Below are 17362 nucleotides of genomic sequence, written 5' to 3' on the forward strand. Positions count from 1 at the left end.
GAAGAAGGTGCTCTGGTCAGATGAAAACAAAATTGAACTTTTTGGCAACAATGCAAAACGTTATGTTTGGCGTAAAAGCAACACAGCTGAACACACCATCCCCACTGTCAAACATGGTGGTAGCAGCATCATGGTTTGGGCCTGCTTTTCTTCAGCAGGGACAGGGAAGATGGTTAAAATTGATGGGAAGATGGATGGAGCCAAATACAGGACCATTCTGGAAGAAAACCTGATGGAGTTTGCAAAAGACCTGAGACTGGGACGGAGATTTGTCTTCCAACAAGACAATGATCCAAAACATAAAGCAAAATCTACAATGGAATGGTTCAAAAATAAACATATCCAGGTGTTAGAATGGCCAAGTCAAAGTCCAGACCTGAATCCAATCGAGAATCTGTGGAAAGAACTGAAAACTGCTGTTCACAAATGCTCTCCATCCAACCTCACTGAGCTCGAGCTGTTTTGCAAGGAGGAATGGGAAAAAATGTCAGTCTCTCGATGTGCAAAACTGATAGAGACATACCCCAAGCGACTTACAGCTGTAATCGCAGCAAAAGGTGGCGCTACAAAGTATTAACTTAAGGGGGCTGAATAATTTTGCAAGCTCAATATTTCAGTTTTTGATTTGTTAAAAAAGTTTGAAATATCCAATAAATGTCGTTCCACTTCATGATTGTGTCCCACTTGTTGTTGATTCTTCACAAAAAAATGCAGTTTTATATCTTTATGTTTGAAGCCTGAAATGTGGCAAAAGGTCGCAAAGTTCAAGGGGGCCGAATACTTTGGCAAGGCACTGTATATATATATATGTATGTGTGTGTGTGTGTGTAATTATTTATATTTGCATCTATTTATATTTCTGCATCTAAGCTAAGGTCAGTTTTGACACTTGGCAAGTTTGACCCCCTGCTATATGGCTCAAATTTTGGCAAACACCAAGCATCCCATGGTCTTACAGATAGATACCTTGAATGATAAAGATGATAGCCAAAAACGATCCATGTTGATGTAACAAAGTTATATCTCCTCCGTTTTGTTATAGCTAAATACTACTTCTCCATACAACCTTTTAGGTGCTAGTGGATTCAAGCTCCTCCATGAATGAGACATGCTATGATTCCGATGACAACATGACACGGTTGGATGCTGTTAAACAGCTCTTTGATAACTTCGCAACTAGAAGCATGGCGTACAATTTTCATCATGTCATTGGCTTGGTGAAGTTTGACTCATCAGTTAAAACTCTCCACACATTTACAGAGACTCTGGAGACCTTCAAGGTAAATATATTTTCTCATTTCTGTTTTATGAATGCAAAATAGCGATGGGGGTGATTTCAATAAGATCCATTCAAGTACTGTACTGAGATCACATACGTACTCCCCTCAAACCTGTCTTAAAGACTAAAATTGAGACTCAGCTATATGATGTTGCCTCGAGCAGCACTGTACATGTTACAGAGGAGCGTGATGCACTACGATGCACTCAGAGGATCTGCATGTGTATGGAGGCGCTTCAAATTGTCCCCATGTTGTAGTTTATGTGTGCGTTGCTGACGCTACTGCTCAATCAGGGATTTTGTGGCATTCATGATATCATTCTTTAGCATGCATCTGCAAACCTCACATAATATTAGAGATATTAGTAGATATTTTTGGCACCTACAGGAACACGTACACAATCTGGAGGCCAATGGATGCACTGTGCTGTATGATGCCTTGAAACGTGGCATGTCTCAACTGAAACAAGTTGGAGAGCAATTTCCAGACTGCAGACTTCGCATCATATGTCTCACAGATGGGAATGATGATGGGTAAATAGAATGATACTTTTTCAGTGTGTAAAACAGTGATTACCTTGACGTTACATTCATTGCGATAACACAAAGGTATTGTTCGATTGGATTGATTGGTTAATAATTCTATCCGTAGATCAATGACCGAACCAGATGCTGTCACAACCAAACTGATGAGCCTGAACATTGTTGTTGATGCCATCGTTGTTGGAAAGGTGGACAACAACGTGCTGCGTGGAATCAGCAATGCAACAGGTACTGTATAATGTGTAAAGAGATTCTGGTCTATATCCCAGCAGTGGACGTACGCCACCATCATTATGTCTTCTTGTGGCTGAAATATGGACGTAGAATCAGAATGAATGCATTTTGGCCAATCATTTCTCATTGTTATATCATTTTGTCCAATCATTTCTCATTGTTATATCATTTTGGCCAATCATTTCTCATTGTTATATCATTTCTCATTGTTATATCATTTTGTCCAATCATTTCTCATTGTTATATCATTTTGTCCAATCATTTCTCATTGTTATATCATTTTGTCCAATCATTTCTCATTGTTATATCATTTTGTCCAATCATTTCTCATTGTTATATCATTTTGTCCAATCATTTCTCATTGTTAAATCATTTTGGCCAATCATTTCTCATTGTTATATCATTTTGGCCAATCATTTCTCATTGTTATATCATTTTGTCCAATCATTTCTCATTGTTATATCATTTTGTCCAATCATTTCTCATTGTTATATCATTTTGGCCAATCATTTCTCATTGTTATATCATTTTGGCCAATCATTTCTCATTGTTATATCATTTTGGCCAATCATTTCTCATTGTTATATCATTTTGTCCAATCATTTCTCATTGTTATATCATTTTGTCCAATCATTTCTCATTGTTATATCATTTTGGCCAATCATTTCTCATTGTTATATCATTTTGGCCAATCATTTCTCATTGTTATATCATTTTGGCCAATCATTTCTCATTGTTATATCATTTTGGCCAATCATTTCTCATTGTTATATCATTTTGGCCAATCATTTCTCATTGTTATATCATTTTGGCCAATCATTTCTCATTGTTATATCATTTTGGCCAATCATTTCTCATTGTTATATCATTTTGGCCAATCATTTCTCATTGTTATATCATTTTGGCCAATCATTTCTCATTGTTATATCATTTTGTCCAATCATTTCTCATTGTTATATCATTTTGGCCAATCATTTCTCATTGTTATATCATTTTGTCCAATCATTTCTCATTGTTATATCATTTTGGCCAATCATTTCTCATTGTTATATCATTTTGGCCAATCATTTCTCATTGTTATATCATTTTGGCCAATCATTTCTCATTGTTATATCATTTTGGCCAATCATTTCTCATTGTTATATCATTTTGTCCAATCATTTCTCATTGTTATATCATTTTGTCCAATCATTTCTCATTGTTATATCATTTTGTCCAATCATTTCTCATTGTTATATCATTTTGTCCAATCATTTCTCATTGTTATATCATTTTGGCCAATCATTTCTCATTGTTATATCATTTTGGCCAATCATTTCTCATTGTTATATCATTTTGGCCAATCATTTCTCATTGTTATATCATTTTGGCCAATCATTTCTCATTGTTATATCATTTTGGCCAATCATTTCTCATTGTTATATCATTTTGGCCAATCATTTCTCATTGTTATATCATTTTGGCCAATCATTTCTCATTGTTATATCATTTTGGCCTGACTGCACTCAAAAACGCAAGTAAAACATAAAATGTTTTTGATATGAGGTTTACTGCAGTTGGGATAAAAAAAAATTTGAAGGAAAATTGTTTCGTGTCAGTATTCAATATTACAGTATATCATAATATTACAGTTTATCGTAATATAGATGGCAATTGACATGAAAGTATATTTTGTAACAGGGTTGTAAAGGGTTTAAAATCTGGACGTACTCAGTTACTAATTCACTAGTGTTTGGGTTTTCATTTTGATCCATCCTTTTACAGACAGTTTGCATTCCCTTGGAAGTTTGAATTGCATTTGGTTAAATGAAGATGACAGCAGTCTACAGTCTAATAAAATGTTAGGCAGCCATTGGGTGTTTTTTTAGCCCCTACATAACAATGTCCTATTTTATACATATTTGGTTAAGTAATAACAATGAAGCAACTGAATCCACTCCATGTCTTCTTATAGGAGGGTGTTGTTTCAAACCATCCATGTCTTTTAGGAGGCTGTTGTTTCAAACCATCCATGTCTTCTTATAGGAAGGAGGGTGTTGTTTCAAACCATCCATGTCTTTTAGGAGGGTGTTGTTTCAAACCATCCATGTCTTTTTGGAGGGTGTTGTTTCAAACCATCCATGTCTTTTAGGAGGGTGTTGTTTCAAACCATCCATGTATTTTAGGAGGGTGATGTTTCAAACCATCCATGTCTTCTAGGAGGGTGATGTTTCAAACCATCCATGGCTTTTAGGGGCGGCAGGTAGCCTTGTGGTTAGAGCGTTGGGCCAGTAACCGAAAGGTTGCTGGATTGAATCCCCCGAGCTGACAAGGTAAAAATCTGTTCCCCGGTAGGCCGTCATTGTAAATAAGAATTTGTTCTTAACTGACTTGCCGAGTTAAATAAACGTTACATTTAGAAGAGTGTTGTTTCAAACCATCCATGTCTTTTAGGAGGGTGTTGTTTCAAACCATCCATGTCTTTTAGGAGGGTGTTGTTTCAAACCATCCATGTCTTTTAGGAGGGTGATGTTTCAAACCATCCATGTCTTTTAGGAGGGTGTTGTTTCAAACCATCCATGTCTTCTTATAGGAAGGAGGGTGTTGTTTCAAACCATCCATGTCTTTTAAGGAGGGTGTTGTTTCAAACCATCCATGTCTTTTAGGAGGGTGTTGTTTCAAACCATCCATGTCTTTTAGGAGGGTTTTGTTTCAAACCATCCATGTCTTTTAGGAGGGTTTTGTTTCAAACCATCCATGTCTTTTAGGAGGGTGTTGTTTCAAACCATCCATGTCTTTTAGGAGGGTGTTGTTTCAAACCATCCATGTCTTGTAGGAGAAGGTGTTTCAAACCATCCATGTCTTTTAGGAGGGTGTTGTTTCAAACCATCCATGTCTTTTAGGAGGGTGTTGTTTCAAACCATCCATGTCTTGTAGGAGAAGGTGTTTCAAACCATCCATGTCTTTTAGGAGGGTGTTGTTTCAAACCATCCATGTCTTGTAGGAGGGTGTTGTTTCAAACCAGAGACGAGTAAAGCTGGTCTGAAGCTTTTTGAAATGGAAACTGTTCTGTCTTTGGAGATGAGGAAGCTGAAGAAGAAACTGGACCCATCCTACATTAGGAGCGAGGTACGATCTATTAAATGAAATCTATTCAAATAGGACAAGTGTTTCCATATATTCTATATAAAATAATACGATTCTTGTTCTTTATTTTACTCTTTACTTTATTTTACTCTTATTATTATCTATCCTGATGCCTAGTCACTACCCTGCCTTTATGTACACATCTACCTAAAATACCTCATGCCATGTACATGTACATTGATCTGGTACTTCCTGTATATATATTCCATTCTTGTGTATTTTATTCCTCTTGTGTTACTATTTGTATGATTTTTTACAACTTTGCATCGTTGGGAAGGGCTCGTAAACAAACATTTCACTGTAAAGTTGCATGTGACAAATACATATTTAAATCAAATCAAATAAAGTGTAAGTTAATAACATTGATCTTAAAACAAATTGTAATGAACAATGCTCATTTGCCTCTACAGAACATTCTAGTTGCTCTCTTCGCCAACCGGGGTTATGACGAGAAGCCAGAGGTTGCTCTGCCAAGTGGACTAAACGATAAAGTGACTGGGACAGAGAAGTACGAGCAGTTCCATTATCAGCATGTCATTCTGGAATGACAGAGTCATTTACTTCCACTACTAATTACTATTCTAGTAAACCACTATTATGCTCAAGAAGCATTTATTTAATGTTGAGATTGAGGTCAACTACTGTATTACTCTAACAAAATGAATATGTCACAAAATAGTGCATTAAAAAAGAAGATCCAGGAATCCAAGAGCGGACGCTTTTTGGAGAAGGACAAACGCCTTCTGGAAGAGCTGAAGAGCCTGCACTGTGACCCACACCCATTCTGCACTGTTCTGCCTTCAGAGTCAGACTTTAGTAAGTAAACATTATTTGGGTATTGTGTTAAGTGTTATTGATCTGGTAACACTTAGTATAAATATACTTTTCATAATGCTTTATAATAACATTGTTAATACTTGGGTGGTTCAAGCCCTGATTGCTGATTGGATGACAGCCGTGGTATATCAGACCGTATACCACGGGTATGATAAAAATGTATTTTTACTGCTCTAATTCCATTGGTAACCAGTTTATAATAGCAATAAGGCACCTCGGGGTTTGTGATATATGGCCAATATACCACGGCTAAGGGCTGTATCCAGGGACTCTGCATTGCGTTGTGAATAAGAACAGCCCTTAGCCGTGGTATATTGGCCATATACCACACCCCCTCGAGCCTTACTGCTTAAATATAGTCTACATGGACCATGACTGTAACAGCCTCAAGTTATTGGTTTGTTTGACTGTAAAGTGTTCAAATCAACTTCCCATCCATATGACCAGTTGGTTATTGTTTGAATAATTTTGCACAATATTGTCTAAAACATTTAACCCCTGTGATTCCATACCTATTCAGCGTTTTGGAAGATTCTCATGGAAGGCCCTCCTGATACACCTTATGAGGATGGAGTCTTTGAGCTGTACTGTCAGTTTGGAGCTGACTACCCTGTCAAACCTCCACTTGTGCGCTTTGTCACACCTGTATCCTTCTACACAATGAATACATGAAGACAGTGTATTTATTCGTATTACCTAAGTCATACATTTTCAAATTCTATCCAGTTGATTGATGCTTTTTTCCGTCATGAAAAATAGTTTATTTTTTACCCATTTTTTTTTTTGTCTCATCGCTGGTAACTCTCCAAAGGGGTCGGGTGGCAAAGGTCAAGTCATGCGTCCTCTGAAACATTACCCGCCTAACCACGCTTATTAACACCCGCCTGCTTAACCCGGAAGCCCGCCGCACCAATGTGTCGGAGAAAACACTTCAACTGACTACCGAGGTCAGCCTGCAGGCGCCTGGCCCGCCACAAGGAGTCGCTAGAGCGCGATGAGCCAAGTAAAGCCCCCCCAGGCCAAACCCTCCCCTAACCCGGATGACGCTGCACCAATTGTGCGCCACCCTATGGGATTCCCGATCACGGCCGGTTGTGATACAGCCCGGGATTGAACCCGGGTCTGTAGTGACTCCTCTACTAGCACTGCGATGCATTGCCTTAGACCACTGCTCACTCGGGAGGCCATGAAAAATCCTTAATGTGGACGAAGGTGTACCACTGCAACATAAACAGTGTGGGTCGTATCTGCCACAACATATTTGACCGCAGCTACAACGCTCACATAACCATGAGAGAGATCTTGGATGCTGTATATGGAGTGCTCATCGTTCCTGAACCCCAAGATCCACTGGACAGGTTGGCTTCACGTTATTTGATGACCACACTGTATACAAGAGTGGTGTTAACACTGATTCTAAAATCAAAAAGGAAAAGTAGGAAATAGTGCATTATATTTATTAGTATGTAGTATATTGAATTCATATACCTACATTTTATCTGAATGAAAATGTCTTGTAAAAGTATTTTGGCAGAGGAATACCTGACCAGCAGAAACAAGTATGAAGAAGAGGCCAAGAAGAACACAGAGGAAGTAGCAGGCCAATCATTGGATGACATGGAGAAGGTGAATGCACTTATCTAATTATGTTAATTTTTGTAAGCTCTGCTACATCTTTTATTGGGGGCGTTTGTGTGTAAAAAGAGGTGGATTCACTTCTCAGACATTTCCATGTAAAACTGACATGTCACAGTCTACGTCAGTGGTTCCCAAACTTGTTATAGTCCCGTACCCCTTCAAACATTCAACCTCCAGCTGCGTACCCCCTCTAGCACCAGGGTCAGCGCACTCTCAAATGTTGTTTTTTGTCATCATTGTGTAAGCCTGCCACACACACACAGTATACGATTTATACGACACACACACACTATACGACCTTTATTAAACATAAGAATGAGTGTGAGTTTTTGTCACAACCCAGCTCGTGGGAAGTGACAAAGAGCTCTTATAGGACCAGGGCACAAATAATAATCAATAATTTTGCTCTTTATTTAGCTATCTTACATTTAAAACCTTATTTGTTCATCAATAATTGTGAATAACTCACCACAGGTTAATGAGAAAGGTGTGCTTGAAAGGATGCACCTACTGTAACTCTGCAGTGTTGGGTTGTATTGGAGAGAGTCTCAGTCTTAAATCATTTTCCACACACAGTCTTTGCCTGTATTTAGTTTTCATGCTAGTGAGGGCCGAGAATCCACTCTCACATAGGTACGTGGTTTCAAAGGGAATCAGTGTCTTAACAGCGCGATTTGACAAGACAAGAATCTGAGCGCAGCCCTATTCAGAAATCTGTCAGTGGCTTCTGATTAAATAAAATTTTCACAGAACCGCTTGTTGCAATTTCTATGAGGCTCTCTTGTTCAGATATCGGTAAGTGGACTGGAGGCAGGGCATGAAAGGGATAACGAACCTGCGTAATTGCGCACCCAGCTCACTCAGGTGCTTCTCTATATCACATTTGACATTGTCCGTAAGCTTGAGTTCATTTTCACACAAAATATCATACAATGATGGAAAGACCTGTGTGTTGTCCTTGAGATCATTCAGGAGAGGAAAAAACATCACCCAGATAGGCCAGTTGTGTGAGAAACTCGTGCAAGCGGTCAGACAAGTGAAAATTATGGTCAGTAAAGAAACTTTAAGCTCGTCTCTCAATTTTAAAAAAGTGTCAAATCTTTGCCCCTTGATAACCAGCGCATGTTGTAAAAACGTTACATGGTCGCTGCCCATGTCTTTGCATAATGCAGAAAATACACGAGAGTTCAGGGGCCTTGCTTTAACAAAGTTAACCATTTTCACTGTAGTGTCCAAAACGTCTTTCAAGCTGTCAGGCATTCCCTTGGCAGCAAGAGCCTCTCGGTGGATGCTGCAGTGTACCCAAGTGGCGTCGGGAGCAACTGCTTGCACTCGCGTTACCACTCCACTATGTCTCCCTGTCATGGCTTTTGCGCCATCAGTACAGATACCAACACATCCATCAGTATAGATACCAACACATCTTGACCACAAGTCCATTTGATGTCACAAAGCTGTCCAGTACTTTAAAAATATCATCTCCTGTTGTCCTGGTTTCCAGTAATTTGCAGAAGAGGATGTCCTCCTTAATTGACCCCCCATAAACGTAACGGACATATACCAGGAGCTGTGCCAGGCCCGCCACGTCTGTTGACTCATCCAGCTGTAACGCATAGAATTCACTGGCTTGTATGCGAAGGAGTAATTGTTTCTGAACATCTTCTGCCATGTCACTGATGGATCGTGAAACAGTGTTGTTTGATGAAGACATTGTCTGTATAGTTTTTTGGGTCTTTTCCCACCAGCATTGTCCCAGTCATATCCGCTGTAGCAGGAAGAATTAAGTCCTCCACAATAGTATGGGGCTTGCCTGTCCTAGCCACTCGGTAACTCACCATATAAGATGCTTCTAGACCCTTCTTATTAATGGTATCTGTTACTTTTATACATGTCTTACTACTCGAAAGTCGTCTTTATTCTCGCTCAAAAACTCCCATGGCTTATTTTTCAAATTGTCATGTTTTGTTTCTAAATGTCTGTGCAAGAGGGAAGGTTTCCCGCGAGAGAGTAACGGTTAATGTGATTGGATAACGGTTAATGTGATTGGATGTTAGTTATTTGACTGGGCTTCCTGTATTTGACATTGTGTTGTTATTTCGCTGAACACTAGATGGTTTAATTGTATTTTTTGGCAGTGAAACGAGGATACTCAGGTGAGAAAAAAACCTTACCCAAATGTATAGCCCCGTTGGAAAATAGTAATGTACTGTTTGAAAATGTGAAGAATCCTTTTATTTTTTATTTTTTAAAACGTGAATCACATTTTTATTTGGTGTACCCCCGACAGCATTTGTACGCGGACCCCAGTTTGGGAATACCTGGTCTACGTTAGCAGTTTCTCAGATACATTTATTTGGACAGCAACCCTTTAATGTAACAGTTTGTTCAGGGTATGATGATCTTTCCCTTTTAAATTTACAGGAATTGTTGGGTGAAGAGTTGACTGAGAAGTTCATACCCTCACACTTGATTTGTCCACTAACCAACAAGATGTTTGTTGACCCAGTGAAGAACCAGGAGGGAACAGTGTACGAGCGAAAGGCCATTGAGAAACATCTGAAGAGGTAAGCTGGTTATTATTCATATTGATATGTCGTTATTTCTGATTCGTAATTAACGTGTTGCTTTTATAAAAAAATCCAAAAATATTAAGCTGATGTCGTTATGTGTGGTTTTTCATCGGCTGCTTCTGAGTTTGTTTAAACACAATCCACATTTGTGTAATTCTTCATTCTTTCCTTAGATTTATGTGTATTTCAGTATATGTTGTGAAACTGTTAGATATTACTGCACTGTCGGAGCTAGAAGCACAAGCATTTAGCTACACCTGCAATAACATCTGCTAAACACGTGTATGTGACCAATAACATCTGCTAAACACGTGTATGTGACCAATAACATGTGATTTGTATTAATTGTGGGCTCAAATATTAGCAAATGACTGTTAGTTTATTTATCAAATACATTTTTCTCATCCCTTGCATGCAGAACTGAAATAACACATTGCTGGCAACTATATGTCTTATTGCAATAGGCTTAGACATTTAACTGATTGACAATTCTTCAAACAGGAAAGTCTTCGCCTACTGTAAACATTTTAAATGAATTAACGAATTAAATTAATTATTTGACCACTTTTTTTGAGAATGGTTTACTGTCTTCCCAACATTTACAGGACATGGCTTGGAACTGATCCCAAGACAAACCAGTTACTGACATTAACTGACCTCAAGCCATACCAAGACATGAGAAAAATGGCGAGGGACTATCGCAAACAGCAAATTCAGTAGACAGATGTTTAAAACACAATGTGATAGCCTAAATTTAGCATTCCTGCCTTGTAGCCTACACCTTTTGGTGAAACAGGATGATGATGTTGGAACAAACATTGAAGTATGCTAACAATTGTATGTAACTGATATTTGTACTGACATTTTCTAGAGGGAATAGGTCTTCATTTTCTTGGGGTTTGTACTTGATTATAAACTGGGTGGATCGGGCCTTGAATGCTGATTGGCTTACAGCCGTGGTATATCAGACCGTATACCACGTGTATGACAAAACATTTATTTTTACTGCTCTAATTACGTTGGTAACCAGTTTATAATAACAATAAGGCACCTCAGGGGTTTGTGGTATATGGCCAATATTTAATTTAAAGACCCTTGCGCCCTTCGGTCTCAACGTGGACTTTGATCTGAAGCCATTCTTGTGATTATTGTGACATTGCCATTGTAATTGTTTGTAAACTTGTGTAGTCAAATTAATCTATGATCGTATGCTATTCATTTATTGTTTGTATGCTGTTCTTTGTATGACATTTTAATATTTGATTATTAACCAATGATATTAGGCCACTCCTGGCCATGATTACAGACACCTGTGTCTTTTGACACTATATAAACGAGTCATCCCGCAGTGTTTGTGATTATACCCTGATGAAGACAGCTTGGCTGTCGAAACGTTGGATATTACATTTTTGCATCTGAGCTCCAAGAGTGTGCGGCTCTCTTTTATTTTCAAGTTTTCTACTCCGCTAGCCAGCACCTCGTCTTAATAGGTGTGCCTTCCTTTTTCTTCTATATGGCCAATATACCACGGCTAAGGGCTGTATCCAGGCACTCCGCGTTGCGTCATGCTTAAAAACAGCCCTTAGCCATGGTATATTGGCCATATACCACACCTCCTCATGCATTATTGCTTAATTATAGCACATTTCATGTGTAGCTAATTAAGATTCATATCCATGGCCAATTCCTATTAAACTCTTGTCAAAAAAACAGTTGAATTTCTGCATGTTAAAATGGGTTTTGTATTGTAATTACATAATGTCGTGTCTTTGTCTATGCCGGTTAAGTGATATGACATGCTATTCTATAAAATAATTTATCTGTAATTAATATCACCTGATTGAGCTAATCATGTAAATGTAATTAACTAGAGAGTCGGGCACCGCAAAATAATGTTTATAGAGCTGTTATCTTCTGAATAAACTCTTAAAGACCTAGTAATATTTTACATCAATAGCAGTCAATATTAATCGTCCTCTTAATTCAGTCTCATCTGAAAGTTGTAAATTCTTGGTTATCTGCACGAACCCTGGCTAACAATTTGAATCAGCAATACAAAATTGGGTTTAATCATTTATTTACTAAATACCTAACTAATCACACAGAATTACACATACACATAATTAAATCATAACTTGATTACAAATTACATCATAAAGGAAAACGTCCCTAGCGGGCGGAACAGATATGACAGCTTGTTACACAAAAGAAATGAAATGTTATCCTACAGGAGACATGATTAGAGCATTTTACTAGTTGTCTTGTAGTGACTACTACACATGGCAAGGAATGATTATTGTTGCCATTTGTTTTGGAGGTGGACAAGTCCACTGGACGTCCTTTACGACCAGTGTGGTACACCACAGTACTATCTTAGATATGTTCTAAGATAATCCCCGTCTAGGGTCCTGTCTGCTCCTCTCTGTTCTCATAGGGGAGTTTACAACTAGATTTGATTTATGCTCTGGTGGCCTCGTACGGTGTTGTCCGTAATCTCGACCCCCCCCACCGGCCTTGATGAGGCTCATCATGGGTCTGGGCTACTATTCCCCCCCTTTGTGTCTCCGGACCCCCCCACCGGCCTCGATAAGGCTCATCATGGGTCTGGGCTACTATTCCCCCCTTTTGTGTCTCCGGACCCCCCCACCGGCCTTGATAAGGCTCATCATGGGTCTGGGCTACTATTCCCCCCCTTTGTGTCTCGGGACCCCCCCACATGCGGGTGGTGTTGGTATCCGAGGCCCAAACGAAAACTTCGGACCCTATGTACGAGTTGTCAGTGGCCGCGTTATTATGAGAGTGGCTGTAACCTTACAACCAAATCTGCTGGTGTTTGTGCTTCAACACCCTCAGTGGCTGTCGAGGTCTGTCAGTCACCACCACGTCCGCGTGTGGCAACCTCTTCAGTACCTGCAAACTGAGACGAGGATATCGGTCTGTGATATCGCAAAGTGTTTCACCAGTGGGAGTCATAGGGTCAGTTGCTGGACTGACGCCATTAGTGTCATTGTAAGGGGTGACAGTCCCCCACAAAGCGTAAGGTGTGTCATCGGAAGCAGAGTATACTCTGCGCATCAATGTTTTTCTTGCTGAGACGGTCGCAGTGCTTGCGGAAGTGTCTGAAGGGCAAGAGAAGTTCATCTCAACTACTGTATTGCACGACTGCAAGGAGGAGGGAAGTTGCTCATTCACAGAGACAGCTGGCTCGAAATCATGACAAGAATGGTCAATCAGATTGGCTGATGGAATGTGTCGAGATATCGTAATATCTCCTTGGATCGGATTCTGCCCCAAGAGGTTTCTAAACGTCTTTTTCCCAAGGGGTGCTTTTGACAGATACCCCTCGTGAATGACTGCGTTGCAGCTAGCGTTAGGGGAAGACAGTGTGTTCGGTGGAGAAGGCACTGTGGCCTGTGACCATACCTGGTTGGTTTTCCAATCTATCAATGGGAGTAACCGATCCATCAAGTCAATAATGAATATACAAAAATATACAATTAATATACTAGTTACATAATTTGAAAACTAGGAGATTCCGCACTCTACACACACGTACGTTGTAATATTGTTGTATGGTGGTATATACATTTTGTATTGTAGATATGTAGTGGTGTAATAATGTTATATGATGTACTGTTTTATCTTTTGTATTATATGTAATGTAAGTGCCTTAATGTGTTTGGACCCCAAGAAGAGTAGCTGCTGCCTTGGCAGGAACTAATGGGGATCCATAATAAACACCAGGAAGAGTAGCTGCTGCCTTGGCAGGAACTAATGGGGATCCTTAATAACCCCCAGGAAGAGTAGCTGCTGCCTTGGCAGGAACTAATGGGGATCCATAATAAACACCAGGAAGAGTAGCTGCTGCCTTGGCAGGAACTAATGGGGATCCATAATAAACACCAGGAAGAGTAGCTGCTGCCTTGGCAGGAACTAATGGGGATCCTTAATAAACACCAGGAAGAGTAGCTGCTGCCTTGGCATCAACTAATGGGGATCCTTAATAAATACCAGGAAGCGTAGCTGCTGCCTTGGCAGGAACTAATGGGGATCGATAATAAACCCCAGGAAGAGTAGCTGCTGCCTTGTTATGAACTAATGGGGATCCATAATAAACCCCAGGAAGAGTAGCTGCTGCCTTGGTATGAACTAATGGGGATCGATAATAAACCCCAGGAAGAGTAGCTGCTGCCTTGTTATGAACTAATGGGGATCCATAATAAACCCCAGGAAGAGTAGCTGATGCCTTGGTATGAACTAATGGGGATCCATAATAAACCCCAGGAAGAGTAGCTGCTGCCTTGGTATGAACTAATGGGGATCCATAATAAACCCCAGGAAGAGTAGCTGCTGCCTTGGTATGAACTAATGGGGATCCATAATAAACCCCAGGAAGAGTAGCTGCTGCCTTGGTATGAACTAATGGGGATCCATAATAAACCCAGGAAGAGTAGCTGCTGCCTTGGTATGAACTAATGGGGATCCATAATAAACCCCAGGAAGAGTAGCTGATGCCTTGGTATGAACTAATGGGGATCCTTAATAAATACCAGGAAGAGTAGCTGCTGCCTTGGTATGAACTAATGGGGATCCATAATAAACCCCAGGAAGAGTAGCTGCTGCCTTGGTATGAACTAATGGGGATCCATAATAAACCCAGGAAGAGTAGCTGCTGCCTTGGTATGAACTAATGGGGATCCATAATAAACCCCAGGAAGAGTAGCTGCTGCCTTGGTATGAACTAATGGGGATCCATAATAAACCCCAGGAAGAGTAGCTGCTGCCTTGGTATGAACTAATGGGGATCCATAATAAACACCAGGAAGAGTAGCTGCTGCCTTGGTATGAACTAATGGGGATCCATAATAAACCCCAGGAAGAGTAGCTGCTGCCTTGGTATGAACTAATGGGGATCCATAATAAATACTGATGTGGTGTTTTGTTGTTGTTTATGAGTCAAAGGCCCACATTAATGATGGAGATGGAGTACTTTACTCTTTCAACTTAACACTTTCTAATAAAGGGTATGATATCCACCATGCCTGCGGTTGCCACAGTTAGTTCAGTAGTGCAGTGCTTTCTATTATTTTATTTGTGTAATGTTTTTATGTTCTGCCACTTGGTGGAGCTGTGGAGCAACTATCAATGTATGGCCATTTATCTGAGTTGCCTGTTAACACGTGGAACAATCAATCACTCTTTGTTGTGGAGAAAAACTATAATACAACTGAAGAGATCATTATAGAAATTACAAGTTCTTATCTTCAGTGTCTTAAAATGTATATAGGCCTAGCCTTTCATTGTCACAGTCAGTTTTACATTTGTGTGTGTGTTCCTAATCTTAGACAAGTGTTGAGGCCCATGCACATGCTCTCACAACAATTTTATGAGGTGTTGAAAAACAGTTCACACCAGGATGGGTTCATTTAGAATTCACAATGATGAAAGCTCTACTGGATGAAGATATTCAATGATAAACTGTTAATGAAGACATTCAATGATATACTGTTAATGAAGACATTCAATGATATACTGTTAATGAAGACATTCAATGATATACTGTTAATGAAGATATTAAATTATATACTGTTAATGAAGATATTAAATTATACTGTTAATGAAGACATTCAATGATATACTGTTAATGAAGACATTCAATGATATACTGTTAAGGAAGACATGAAGTGATATACTCTGAGTAAAGGTAATTTAGTGGGAGACCTTAAAGTGGGAGAAGGCTCTCTGAATGATCATAGAAAAGCAACACCTTTTGGGGACAGTTCCAGCACCTATCCAGATCTAACTCTGAATGTTTTGTGTTTCTGGGGAGAAGAGCAGTAGAACCTTGGCCATAGATGAGAGGTCAAACACCAGGTGGTGTTTCTCTGGTAAAGACCAAGTATTTGATGTGTGGTGTATCAGTGTGTGTGTGTGGTCAGTAATGGAGAGACTGAATGACCGTTACACTCTGGTGGTGGTCACGATTGATAACAGCTGCTGCTGTGGCTGTGCCACACAGAAACCCTGTCTGAACAGCCACTATATACTTCTATACCCTATACTTAAATGCAGAAGACACATTTCAGTTGAATACATTGTTGGACAACTGACTAGGTTTCCCCCTTTCCCCTATATACCCTATACCCAGGGATTGATTTGGGATTGTGTTTTATGTGTGCCTATTATTTAGAGGTTTTCCTGTGATGATTCTATCAACATGGTTATATTAACCACTCAGTGTACACATGGCTACCCTGAGAGGACAGTGGGTCTAACATACTAAACAGAAACTCATTTAGCTAGGCACACATACTTGTATTACTAAAAAGGAACTGCCCACTGGAACTGTGGTTTCTCCACTAAACTCGACTCAACACAGAGCCAATGTTACAGTGTCAGATCCTGATGACAGACGTCAATGAGCTTGGGATCAACTGAAATGAAGCTGTTGCATGGAGTACAGAGTCTGCAGGACCGTGTGAAGGACTTCTCTTTCCTCCACGGATCCTTTTCATTCTCCATGCGTCATGGTTAGGTGCGCACACATCCAAACTACTCGTTTTTCCATTGCTTTCAATGAACATAAAGTGTAAATCAACAGTCATTAAACTTCTCAAAGGGCAGTAACGATGAGGTCATGCATGTTCGCTAGTGAGCCCTAATTGTTTTGACCCGTCCTTGGCTCTGGGTTTTGTTCATGAGGGCATGCAATGGAAAAGGTTTAAAAACATTTTGCAATAAAAAACAAAAATGAAAGTTCTTTATTGGAAGAGTCCTGGTAGTATCTCCTTGTTTCATTCCATTTTCAGCTTAATGACCATGACTGTGATTATGAGTGGGAGGATCTTGGCAGCGAAGCGGTGGTGGTGGAGTAGCCCCTTGGCCTCCTGTCCTTAACCAGTAGAAAGAGATAGAGGGGAGTGCTGGGTAATCTGTTGCCGTGTAAACACAGGCCCAGAAAAGGCAGTGGAATGTCTCAGTGGTGGGAGCTGGAGGAAGGTTCAGGGAGAGGCCAAGGCAGGTGGTATACATCAGCAACGAGCTGACGTCTCCCCACTAACTTATCCAAACAAGAGACAGGCGCTAGCGATGCTGGGGAAGGGAAAGAGGAGGAGCGGGGGATAGATAGACAAGG

The 17362-nt window shown here is 39.9% G+C and overlaps 1 protein-coding gene across 2 annotated transcripts in view; it reads left to right on the forward strand.

Moving 5' to 3' along the window:
• LOC118964957 overlaps window positions 1-11260 on the forward strand; it is a 27721-nt gene extending 16461 nt beyond the window's left edge. For both annotated transcript variants that reach the window (XM_036981337.1, XM_036981338.1), the window contains 11 exons: window positions 1074-1280; window positions 1668-1813; window positions 1932-2050; window positions 5040-5164; window positions 5593-5690; window positions 5862-5998; window positions 6540-6664; window positions 7232-7377; window positions 7543-7645; window positions 10079-10221; window positions 10833-11260. In XM_036981337.1, the coding sequence (XP_036837232.1) occupies window positions 1074-1280; window positions 1668-1813; window positions 1932-2050; window positions 5040-5164; window positions 5593-5690; window positions 5862-5998; window positions 6540-6664; window positions 7232-7377; window positions 7543-7645; window positions 10079-10221; window positions 10833-10947 (1464 nt within the window). In that variant the 3' untranslated portion in view covers window positions 10948-11260. The remainder of the gene's footprint in view (window positions 1-1073; window positions 1281-1667; window positions 1814-1931; window positions 2051-5039; window positions 5165-5592; window positions 5691-5861; window positions 5999-6539; window positions 6665-7231; window positions 7378-7542; window positions 7646-10078; window positions 10222-10832) is intronic.
• Window positions 11261-17362: the final 6102 nt, after the last annotated feature.

The sequence above is a fragment of the Oncorhynchus mykiss genome, chromosome 6 (genome assembly GCF_013265735.2).
Source record: "Oncorhynchus mykiss isolate Arlee chromosome 6, USDA_OmykA_1.1, whole genome shotgun sequence".
Taxonomy (NCBI): Eukaryota; Metazoa; Chordata; class Actinopteri; order Salmoniformes; family Salmonidae; genus Oncorhynchus; species Oncorhynchus mykiss.